Raw genomic sequence first — 12,213 nt, forward strand, 5'->3', positions numbered from 1 at the left:
GAGGAAGAGAAGGTTCCTGTTAAGAAAGGGCCCACTTTTCACTTTCCTTGTTCTGTGAAGTAGAGGAAATAAGTTATATTTCAGAGTAGCACTGGGCCATTAATTGGCAACATATAATATAGCTACTAATTATTGAGAGATATCTGTGAATCCCTCGTACCAACTCTCATGGTATCTAGCAAGTGATAGAGACTCAATAAATTTGTTGAATTAATAAATGGAAATGCTCTGTCCCCTTTAGATCCTAGGTCTCTTCTTTAAACCTGTACACCCTTCGTATCAGGAGGGTCCTTTGGTTGATAAATATGCATCTATGGTTATGATTAGAAGTTTTTATGATACAAATTACTATGGTGCCAAATTTAACACCATAGACACTTTTTAGTACCAGCTATGCCAAAAGCACTGAGCTAGGGAGAAACAATGACGTGACCTCTAAAACTTTGTAAATGCCCTGGAAAGTGGAGCAGGGGCTCCAGAGTTACATTGTTACATGACTATAGAGCAGGGTTCTTAACTGCAAATAAACGTTCATCTCAATTATCACAAATGTGCAGACCTACTTCTCCTCTCCCCTGTTTTTCCTGTAAGTTTGGATTAGCATTTTCATGTAACAATTCCCGTCCTTCAAACCTGTAAAACACTGAGGTGTTTCCACACTGTCTTCTGTTCCCTTTCAACCCTGGGAGGAACCGAGGGAAAAAAATCTACTATTATCAGTAGAGGATAAGTTTTTCTATGTTTGGATATATTGTTTTGTTTCTGCTGTATTGAAAAGTAGCAGTTAAATAAGATGCTTTGAGAGATTTATTCCTGTATTTGAAAGGGAGTTTTCGTTAGAAAGGGGATGTTTTGCCATAAATGGATATATTTCACAGTTCTTAAAAGCAGCTGTAGGGATTTCATTTTCAGATGAGGAGTCAATTATTTTTCAGCCTGTCATCTACATTGCATGTTTAGTGAATACGAATCCTACAATATAAGGTCCAGGGGTTATCGCCCACTGCAGTACACTCTGAAACTGAGGTTCCCTATGCCCTTCCAGTCATTCCCCCACCGTCCCAAAGAAAAAGAATCATTTAAAATACATTAAGGACAAGCATTGGATCACCTTTGAAAATTTTATAGACTTTAGATGAGAGTCCAAACCAAAATTAATTGCTGTGTTGAACTGCTGTGTTCTTGTCTCATCACTTCTTACCCAGTTTTCTCGGTGCCTCGTTGGTCTGTGTTCTAGGTTCTTACTCTGTGTCTTGAGCAGATAAAACCAGGGAGGGAGGATATACCAGGGCCCTTACCAGTCCTCCAGGCAGTATATCTGCTCAGAGAGCTGAGACCTCCAGTAGCCAGCCCTTCTCCTTGGTGGCAGGGAAGGCCTGTCCCAACCCCAGGCAGTGCTGGCTAGTCACTTCCCACTCCTCTCTCTTTAAAAGCAAGGTCCTCCTACAAAGCTACAGTCATCAAGACAGTATGGTACCGGCCCCAAAACAGAAATATACATCAATGGAACAGGATAGAAAACCCAGAAATAAACGCACACACCTATGGTCAATTAAGTTATGACAGAGGAGACAAGAATATACAATGGAGAAAAGACAGTCTCTTCAGTAAATGGTGCTGGGGTAACTAGACAGCTACATGTAAAAGAATGAAATTAGAACACTCACTAACACCAAAAATAAGCTCAAAATGGATTAAAGACCTAAATGTAAGCGCAGACACTGTAAAACTCTTAGAGGAAAACATAGGAAGAACATTCTTTGACATAAATTGCAGCAAAATCTTTTTTGATCTGCCTCCTGGAGTTATGGAAATAAATAAACAAATGGGACCTAATTAAACTCGAAATCTTTTTCACAGCAAAGGAAACCATAAACAAAACGAAAAGACAACCCATAAAATAGGAGAAAATACTTGCAGACGATGCAACTGACAAGGGATTAATCTCCAAAATTTATAAACAGCTCATGTGCCTCAATATCAAAAATAAACCAAACAGCCCAATCCAAAAGTGGACAGAAGACCTAGATAGAAATTTCTCCAAAGAAGATATACAGATGGCCAGGAGGCACATGAAAAGATGCTCAACATCACTAATTATTTACAGAAATGCAAATCAAAACTACAGTGAGGTAGCACCTCACACGGGTCAGAACGGCCGTCATCAAAAAGTCTACAAACAACAAATGCTGGAGAGGGTGTGGAGAAACGGGAACCCTCCTACACTGTTGGCGGGAATATAAATTGGTAAAACAGTGGAGAGTAGTATGGAGTTTCCTTAAAAAAACTAAGAATAGAGCTACCATATGACCCAGCAATCCCACTACTGGGCACATACCCAGAGAAAACCATAATTCAAAATGATACATGCACCCCAATGTTCATTGCAGCACTGTTTACAGTAGCCAAGACAAGGAAGCAACCTAAATGTCCATCAACAGAGGAACGGGTAAAGAAGATGTGGTACAGATAAACAATGGAATATTACTCAGCCATAAATTAAAAAATGAAATAATGCCATTTGCAGCAGCATGGGTGGACCTGCAGATTATCATACTAAGTGAAGCAGTCAGAGAGAGAAAAACAAATATCATCATATGATGTCGCTTATATGCAGAATCTAAAAGACAAATGATACAAATGAACTTATTTACAAAACAGAAACACTTACAAAACAGAAACAGCAACTTAGAGAACGAATTTATGGTTACCAGGGGGAAAGGGTGGGGGTGAGGGATAGATTGGGAGTTTGGGACTGACATGTACACACTACTGCCTATAAAATAGATAACCGCCAAGCACCTACTGCATAGCACAGGGAAGTCGGCTCAATATTCTGTAATAACGTAAAAGGGAAAAAAATTTGAAAAAGAATGGATACTTGAATGGTTATAACGGAATCACTTTGCTGTACGCCCATAACTAACACATCATTATTAATCAACTAACTATACCCCGATATAAAATAAAAATGTTTTAATTAAAAATAAAAGCAAGGTCCTCCAACCTCAGCAAATTACACTACATCCAGTTCCTTACCTTTGCAAAGGAGACCAGTGTCAGATGGAAGAGGCTTCTGAATGGTGACTCTTACCTTGTGAGGAAGAGAAATGATTCCATAAGAACGAAGAGCAAGAGTTCACTGGAACACCTTTTAACTTCACTGCGGACAAGTCACTTACACGCACCACTGGTGCTCAACACCCCGTGTTTCGTCTTTCTCTTGGTTGGAGAATGTTCTCCATGCAGAGTCTAATGAATATACAGAGGAAGTCACAACTAAAAGCAGTCTTCAGAAACCAGCCATGTTCTTAAAGTGGGTTCTAGCCATACAATTTCACTCAAAAAGAAAACTCAGCGCCATGAAAAAGGGTTCACCCTCAGCCACCCAACCTGCTGTTTTCTCTGCTAAAGTGAAAAAATACACATACATACTTGGGCCATAGTTTTGGTAAATTATAATACTCTTCCTTATTGTAAATCTAAGTGCTGAAAAGGAATTTAACAATAATTCTCTCTAACCTTCTCATGTTAGGGCCGGGTTAGCTTGTCTCCTTGACCTGACTTGGTTGGTCCACAGTCAAGAACTTAGAACCCATTTCTGCAGCCCAGTTCACTGTTCTGTCTTACCCCACCACACTGCCTGTCTTTAAAAAGTTGTCTTCCTCCACCCAGCCCCCCTCTAGCCTGCAGCTCCCCTTGTGAGACACCCTTTATCGATCACTCAAAAGAATTAAATGACTCAACTTCCCAGAATAAGTAGCTAACAACAAGCACAAGTGAAAGCTCTGGGTCATCAGTTCTTGTCTTGTGAGCAAGGAAGAGGACTTACCAACTGGCAGGAATCTTTGAAGACTTGAAAGTGTCAAGAAAGCAAGTGATTGAAGTCTCACTAGGAAGTATTCACACCTTCCATCAGCTGCAGTAAGTCTTGGCAGTGTTACTTTTATGACTTTATCCTTTAGGTTTGTCCTGTCCATGTGAAAGGCAGTGTACTTAAATTACCAACAAAATCATGACAACACAGACTCTCTGTCAGTTGATTAAAGTACGCTAACAAGCAATTTGCTAAGTCACCCTGGGAGGCTGGATGACTGGGTCTTCTTGTACATTCAGCAGGGGAAACATGCCCTTCCTGTAGTGCACAGCCAGAAATGCCGAGCAAGCTTGCAAAGGACAGGGTTAACCTTGGCCTTCTGGCATTTTGCCTTTCTCCAGGAAAACGAAGAACATGGAGAGAGCAACTGCGATACAAGGTGAAGAAAGCAGCACCTCTTGATTTAAAAAAAAAAAAAGAAAAGGTAGTTGAAAGGTTCCTCATGGGGTAGAGTTAGAGTAGAAGTTAGCCGTGAAAGAGATCATTAGCCCCTCATACTTCAAGGTAAGCATTCCCAGACAGATACAGGTACTTTTAGACAGGCACAGAGTCAAGAAAAAATTTTTTGAGATACAGTTACTAAACAGAGCTAGAGCTTACCATGATCATTGGGATGAAGAGCATGACAGCCAGCCAAGTTGCAAAGGATTCTGCTCTGGAATTTATCAACTGCTGTGTTTGTTTCTTTTCCTAACAGGTGAAAAACGCAGCTGCCAATGTACTCAGGGAAACATGGCTAATTTACAAAAATACAAAGCTAGTAAAAAAGATAGATCATGCAAAAGTCAGAAAACATCAACGGAAATTCTTGCAAGCTATTCATCAGTAAGTACCATTCTCCTCTTTCATTCTGCATTTGTATCTCTGGGTTTTCATTCTTGCCCCTGCTTATTCTTCTTTCACGCGGGAGGGAAAAAGAGAACATTATCATGTTTGTTCCCAGAAGACGTTATTTGGCATTTTAATAATTCCATAATTTTTCTCAGGATTTCATTTGTCAGTTCATTTGATGGTTAAAAATCATTTATTATTGGGAGAATAGCCACATAATATATTAATTAAAGGGTCTATTCAGTTTCTTTTTTTAGATAGAAGCAATAATTTTAGTTAAAATTGTATTTCTTGATTTACTTATTCATATAGTTTGCTCTAAGATGTTTAGTTTGTATCTACTACAGACTCTTTAAAGAAATTAACATACTGCCAAGCATCTTTATATGAAGGTAGTACGTACAATTGACTTAATACTCGAATTTTTAAATTAGTTTTCACTCAGAACTTGAGGGATTTTCTAGATGCTATGTGTTCATTATAGAGTTTAGAGTTCCTATAGGCCTTGCAGTCATTATTCTGACTTTATCGAGGCCACTGTTATTCAATTTGTTTAAGTCCTTCGTGCCATTTTATTGTTACTGTTATACCTACCATCATAGACTTATAAAATACAAATCTCTATCTAGCAAGTTTCAATGATAATTTGAAAGCACCAGGTCTTTCTCCCCCAGGCTGGCAGCATCCTTACCGTAAGTACATTATGCGGGTGTCAGTTATGATGCCATGCAGCCTTGCTCTTAATGCCATTTCTGTATGGGGCAGGGCAGACGCATCACATTTTGTGGGTCAGAAAAGTGGCTTTTCTCATGCAACCTACCAGGGTAATCTCGGAAAGGTAGGTAAATACTAGGTATCCTGATTATAAAGGGAGATGTGTTTTCTTAGAGCTAATTAGTACAGCAGACAGGAAGTTCTGAGGCTGAAGTGTTAATTTTACATATTTAGGGAATTCATATGTATATTACACTCACATTCCGTTGAAAATCACCAAGCATTCATCTTTCACCTCTTCATCTGCCATCCACTCTCCTTCTTAAATAGGTATCACTGAAAATGTGGAATATGTCTATAATTATAGACATACATGTACTTGTATAGAAGTTGCTACCTTTCTTAATGAAAATAAAATCCAAGCACCCTGAGCTCTAAAATAGGAGACTCCGCATATATGGTAGAGTAAGCTGGTCCTCATTGCTACTCTTAGCAATTCACACATGTTCTTTCCCTTGCTGCCACCAACACCAAAGTGACATTATTTCTCCTTTAGCTCTGTGACTTGACTGGACACACAACTATGCATTTTCCCCATATAAGGAAAAGAATTTTAAGCGAGTACTCTTTCAAAGTCTGGGAGAGAGTAAAAGTGAAAAACACAGAGAGCAACATTGTGTTCGATCTGGCTCCCAAGCAGGAATTCGCTCCCTGGAGCTCACAGCTACCTTTATAACCAGGTGCCACCACCTAGGACCACTTGCCTCCACATCTTGACTCCTTGAAGCTTAGACCTAAGAGAGTGGGTCCCCTGAGAGATGCTGAGCCTTTACCTCTCCCTCAAGGGTCACCTGGTAAAATTTCCTGGTAGAGTGATCATTCCTACAGCCCCCAAACCGTACAACACAATAACCGCAACATTCATACAAGAGGTACACATGGTATACTGTGGAGAAATCATTCCTTGTATGTTTCAATACTAACCTATATTGTTCAGATCTATTAAAAAAGAAAACTTACCTTTGCGGGTATGAGAAAATGTGGTGTCCCAGGATGGAAAGGTTGTGAGATGACGTGGAAGTAGGCAAGTGGGTCAGTCTTTGGGTTGAGCATCCACATATCCCATTTCCTCCAGGATTGTATTTGTGTCCCTTCCTGTTAGTGTAACTTACCTGTTCAATATGTAATGAAACGTGACTTGCCTTTGATGCCATTGATAAATTTCCTTATAACCAAAAAAAAAAAAGCAAACGCTTTGACAATTTTTGTCATATAATTCTGTAGCCATGTGTAAATAGTGGGTATTTCTATATTTATATAAATTGTCATAGAACTCTTAAGTGTGGAATACATTCACACTCAAAACCCTGGGGGACAATTTATGGGTGGTCATTATAAAACTTTTTCAACTTTGCTTTAGGTTTGAACATTCTTATAATAAAATGTTAGGCAGGGGCTTCCCTGGTGGCGCAGTGGTTGAGAGTCTGCCTGCCGACGCAGGGGACACGGGTCCGTGCCCCGCTCCGGGAAGATCCCACATGCCGCAGAGCGGCTGGACCCGTGAGCCATGGCCGCTGAGCCTGCGCGTCCGGAGCCTGTGCTCCGCAACGGGAGAGGCCACAACAGTGAGAGGCCTGCGTACCGAAAAAAAAAAAAAAAAAAAAAAATTAGGCAAAAAATCTTTGGTGAAACTCAGTGTAAAAACTGTCCCTAGGCCATTGGCATATTGCTACAAGCTGCACTGACATGATCTGAAGGGTTTCGTGGTGTAGGTTACATGGGTTGTTCAGCATGCTGTTTTTGGGTAGAGTAACAGAGGAAACCACATGTGATTCTTCTGCTTCTTTCAGACATTTCTCATTGTTTCTTCTGTAGCCTTGTGTACTCCTAAAGTAGATGAGCTTTAAGCAACGCAAAAATGTTCTGAATTGTTTTATAAATTAGTCTTGGGGCTGTTGGGTTTCCTTGAGGTGGGAGGGTACTTATACTTTGTGAAAAGTAGATGGGCTGGGTGTGGATAGGTTATGCTAATTATGCATAATTATCTTTCACTGAACTTAATGAGTGAAGCCATACATGAAAGCACACAGGGCTCGATTCCTAAGGGCAAGGCCTTTACTGCCTTTACTGCCCCAGCCTTGTCAGGCAGCACCAGGTGAAATCGGACCTTGCCACTTGAGGGAAAATGTACCAGTTGACTTGCTAGAGCTCTCCTGGCCTCTGCTCTCCTCTGATTTGTCCAGAGAGCTTTTGCAGCAGCTCTCTCCCCCTTCTACCAGCCTCCTCTATCTCAACTCTCCTTCTCTTTTCCCAGCCTCTCTCCCGGACACATGACCTTGCTAGTCTCTGTTGGATGCCTAACTCTGCAGGCCTGTGTCCTCTCTTCAGTAACGTAGCTGTCTTTGGGGATCGTCACTTAGTGCCATGAAGCATTCTGTTTCTGTAACTTTTACCACTTTTTCTGGTATCAACTTTACAGTTTCTCATTCTTCGGTCTCAGCTAGAGACCCATCAATTAACATGAACTTGTCTCACAGCCAAGAAATCCAATAAATGTGATGTCTATAACAGAGAGTGTTAGGTTAACCCCCTGTCAGAAGACCAGGCTCTTCAATAGCCCCGGCTTCTCAAAAGACCAACTTGGAAAAGACGTACCCCCCTCCAAAAATTATAATCCTATTGTTTAGAATATTATCTTTTGATACTAGGCAAAAATGTCTCCTATTGTTTACTTGAACACCATGTTTCAAAGAGGCCAAGATGACTTTACACAACTTCTTCCTTCCGAACTCTAGTTCTGGAGGAAGCTATGTGCTTTCAGGTGGGGAAGTAGAGTAGCGATGCAGAAGGATGATAACATAATGGAATAGCATTTCTTTCTGATCGATATGCCAAAATCCTGCAGAATCTTAACAGGACCTTCCAGCTAATGAATCGAGCCCCCTGTGCATGAATGAACACCACTCTGTGTTATTTTGTTCCAGAATATTTTACAGTTTCTTTTCTTTTGTTTTGTCTTTTTATTTCAACAAAATGAAAATAGAGCTCGGAAGTAAGTTGTGTGAGCCGCTCCTCTCAACATTCGCAGAATTTTCTACTGGCTGCATGCACCCAAGCGGATCCTTTATTTGTGAATTTTAGTAGTCTGATTGCTGCTATGGAAATGTGTTCCAAAATCATGATATTTTCCTGTGATAAGTGAAGTTCACAAGGAAGAAATCAACATATGTTTCTTATTCTTCTTTTTTGGGGGTGAGGGCGGGTGGGGGGAAGAAGTGAAAAACACAACTGCATGTTACCTTTTATTCTGGCAGCTGCAGCTTACGTAGGCTTTCTGTACCAGCTCTCCTACCTTTCAGGCAGTTCAACCAGGCTAGTAGGGCTCAGGGCCGTGCTGCCCTCACGAGTTGCTGGAGGCTTCTGCTCCGGTGTCCCCGAACTTCATGTGCCAGCTCTGCTATGACTTACCTAAATTTGAAAAGAAAGCTTATGATAAATCCCTATCATAAGTGGATTTAAAAATATATCACTCCCAGCAAGGAGAGTGAGGTAAAGGGAACATCAGTCGACAATTGAAACACTGGTATTGAATTCTAGCCACAAGCTGTTGCCTGCAGAAAGCTCTGAGCTGAGATTCTCCTCCCTCTTTTTTTAAAAACAGGGGAAGAGCAGGTGTTTGTTAGGAGATAAAAACAGGATAGGACTAGCCTGAGACATTTTTCTTATAATAATCAAGAATTGGAAGAGAATTAAAGGGAATAACTCTCTCTCCATCTGTTCTAGTATTGGTTAATGTCTTGTTTGAGTATCATTTAGTCATCTAGAACACCTCTGTTGGTATAAATCCAGCACTTCAAAAACAAAGTCCTAATCTAACCCTCTTCTTTTCATACATGAAGAAACTGAATGTCAGGTTAGGGCCAAGGCGGACAGAATACATGTCTGACACTTAGTGTTTCTAGTACATTTCTCTGTAATGACCCACACATGTTTAAAGTTGCTTTGCTTGGTTTTTTTTGTTGTGTTTGGTTTTTTTTTTTTGACTTGTTTTTAAAAGGCACACATCAAGAATTGTAACCCTTGTAAGTACTTAGAGAAACATTTCTCAACAACATATTAGATTTAAATATATGTTTGTAAATTTCTTTTAGACTGAAACATTTTCCATCACTATAATAACATAAAAAGGAGCCAGTTAAATTAGTTCCAAGTCTTCTAATAAAGAGACACATAGTCACAATCACAAGTTCTAACCTTAAACTGTTTTAGACTGTTAAAGATCATGTTGTAAGCAGGTGTCAGTTCAACTCTTACTGGCAGAAGGCACTGTCTCTTCACTGTGGAGCAGATTTGGTGACATATTGGATATCCACATTTCAGAACAGGATCACTGAGCATCGTGAACATGTGTTACAAAAATCTCCCTGGCAGTAAAATCTTGCCCTGTGAATTTTTTTTTATCCCTTTAACCAATTACCTTTCATTTAAATTGGGACATACTCAAGCGTACTCTCTCCAACATTAACACTATACTTTGCAAAGGACTCGTCATCAAAGTGATAAGGTTAGCGTGGGTTTTTCACAAAGCAGCTCAGAGAGACCTGCTTCTCTTTTGGAGCATGGCTTTGAATTGTTGGCTTAAAGGACAATCAACTACTTTTCTCTGGTTGGAAAATCTTAATTTCTTGCTACATAACAAGCACTGAGTAAATGTTTGTTGAAATATTACTGTGAATAAGTTAAGGAATAGTAGGTACTCATTCAGAATTTGTCTTTAAGAAAACCAGCTTTTTGACTGTCAATCAGATACACACATTGATATTTAAAAGTTTCTAAAGGTAACTTTACCAGTAGAAGAGATCCCACCTGTCAGACACTTTAATTGTCCTGTGCCTTTATCTAGAATAAAAATTAAAGGAAGTTCTCCCAAGGAAATGGTCTGGCTTCCCTTCAAATTCAATGGCAGTTTAAGATAAAAGTCAAGTGAAGTACAATGACGAATAAGAGAATTATGTGTTTTGAGTTATCTTGCTGCTGGTTGAATAAAAGTTTTATTTTTGCTAATGAGAATCTCACTTATCACTGTGTTTCATCAGGTTCAAATACCTAACCCAATCCATTTCAGACTAAATAGGGCTAACACCTGTATCTAGTCACATAGGCATAGGAAGGTGCTTACTGCTTCCAACATTGATAAAATTCCAGTTGCTTTGCATTTTTCTTCCTATGTCTATTTGTCACGATACTGGGTCTTTAAGGAATGTTTTGGTTTTTCTCATATGGTTAAAGCCTTATGAGCCTTTCTCAGTTGAACTTTAACTACCTAGTAAATAGTTGTCCTAAGGACACCTCATCTCTTTCTCTCTCCCTTCCTTTTTGCGGTGTTGGGGAAGCATGCTTCTCATTGTACCAGATACATAACCAGTTTGGACTTTATGCCAAATATTCAAGGCATTATCCATGCAGTTATTTGCTCTTGTCAATTTTGTGCATGCTCTTTGGAAGGCTTACGATAGTCGTAGGGAAGAAAAGGAACCTTTCTGACTTCAGATTCTGTCTTTTAGATTAAGAAGTGTAAAAATGGAGCAGAGGAAACTGAATGATCAAGCAAATACCTTGGTGGACCTGGCAAAGGTAAGCTGGGGTCTCAGCCCTCATGATTGCATCTATTGGAACTAACCACTGCATAGAAATCAATAATGCTTCGGGAGGAGGCCACCCCAAACTTATTTAACAAATCAAACCAACAAACTATGCTGACATGATGGCCCAACTTATAAGAATTCTTCTGAAACTCTTACTTAATATTCACTTTCCCTACCTACATTGTTCAACCCCATTCTAAAAGCTTTCCTACTTGCAGTGATTTGGAAGTTCAGTAAGAAACGTAAGTGGACTATGAGATAGTACTTTGGGAATGCTTATATGTAGTTTAGTCTCATCTCTATGAGAGCAGAACCACATTCTAGGCTTTACTATGAGGTTCAGGGCTAAATAGGACTCATCAATAAAATTATTTTTTATATATTTTAAGCAACAGGCTTTCTATCCTGTTCCATTGATCTACCTGTCTGTTTTTGTACCAGTACCATACTGTCTTGATGACTGTAGTTTTGTACTATAGTCTGAAGTCAGGGAGCCTGATTCCTCCAGCACCTTTCTTCTTTCTCAAGATAGTTTTGACTATTCAAGGTCTTCATACCACTTTTTAAAAGGACATTAATAATCCCCAATTCTTCTATCAGTTATACGCTTTATCTGGTTTATTTTTGGTTGTTCCTCTCAAGTGAAGTCCACTTTCAAAATGTGAATATTTGTCAATAATGACAACATTACCTTTCAATGTTCTAAATTCTATAGGAGGCATTAGAATAGATTTATGTGTAAGTGTTGAGCCTGTTAACATGAATCCTTTGAAAGAGGCAACTCTCTGTTGGACCTGTGTTCTGCTGTTTGTTTGCTATAACTGCTATGTCCTTTATAAAGCCTCCAGTATATTCTCCAAAAATTACATCCATTTGTCCTAGTCCCATGAAATAACACACTTAATTATATTCATTTTTTAATGTATATCAATAATACATACTGTATAAATATGTTGAAGATGAATATTTGATATCTTATACATAGAAGATGATAAGTGAAGTATTTAATGACTTACCCCTGGGAGATCATATATCATTCATTTAGGCTGGGCAGCACACACATACGAGGCCTGAAGATGTGCTCAGTATTTACACACATTGTTCTCACTGGGACACATCATGGACAAAGATGGGGCAGGTTCTTCC

At 39.5% G+C, this 12,213-nt stretch overlaps 1 protein-coding gene and 1 long non-coding RNA gene across 6 annotated transcripts in view; one reads left to right on the plus strand and one right to left on the minus strand.

The window, feature by feature from the left end:
- Positions 1-12,213, plus strand: part of KCNN2 (potassium calcium-activated channel subfamily N member 2) — a 181,702-nt gene that overhangs the window by 167,135 nt on the left and 2,354 nt on the right. For 4 of the 5 annotated variants that reach the window (XM_019940842.3, XM_033853092.2, XM_073802410.1 and 1 more), the window contains 2 exons: positions 4,575-4,702; positions 10,987-11,056. In XM_019940842.3, the coding sequence (XP_019796401.3) occupies positions 4,575-4,702; positions 10,987-11,056 (198 nt within the window). The remainder of the gene's footprint in view (positions 1-4,574; positions 4,703-10,986; positions 11,057-12,213) is intronic. The other variant, XM_019940843.3, reaches the window with a different exon arrangement.
- LOC109550795 (uncharacterized) lies at positions 750-8,975 on the minus strand. Its single transcript, XR_004525851.2, has 6 exons — positions 8,722-8,975; positions 6,443-6,647; positions 4,478-5,758; positions 3,833-3,972; positions 3,183-3,252; positions 750-3,094 (listed from the first exon to the last, which is right to left on the minus strand). It is a non-coding gene; the product is annotated as an uncharacterized lncRNA (long non-coding RNA).

This window comes from Tursiops truncatus, chromosome 3 (assembly GCF_011762595.2).
Source record: "Tursiops truncatus isolate mTurTru1 chromosome 3, mTurTru1.mat.Y, whole genome shotgun sequence".
Taxonomy (NCBI): domain Eukaryota; kingdom Metazoa; phylum Chordata; class Mammalia; order Artiodactyla; family Delphinidae; genus Tursiops; species Tursiops truncatus.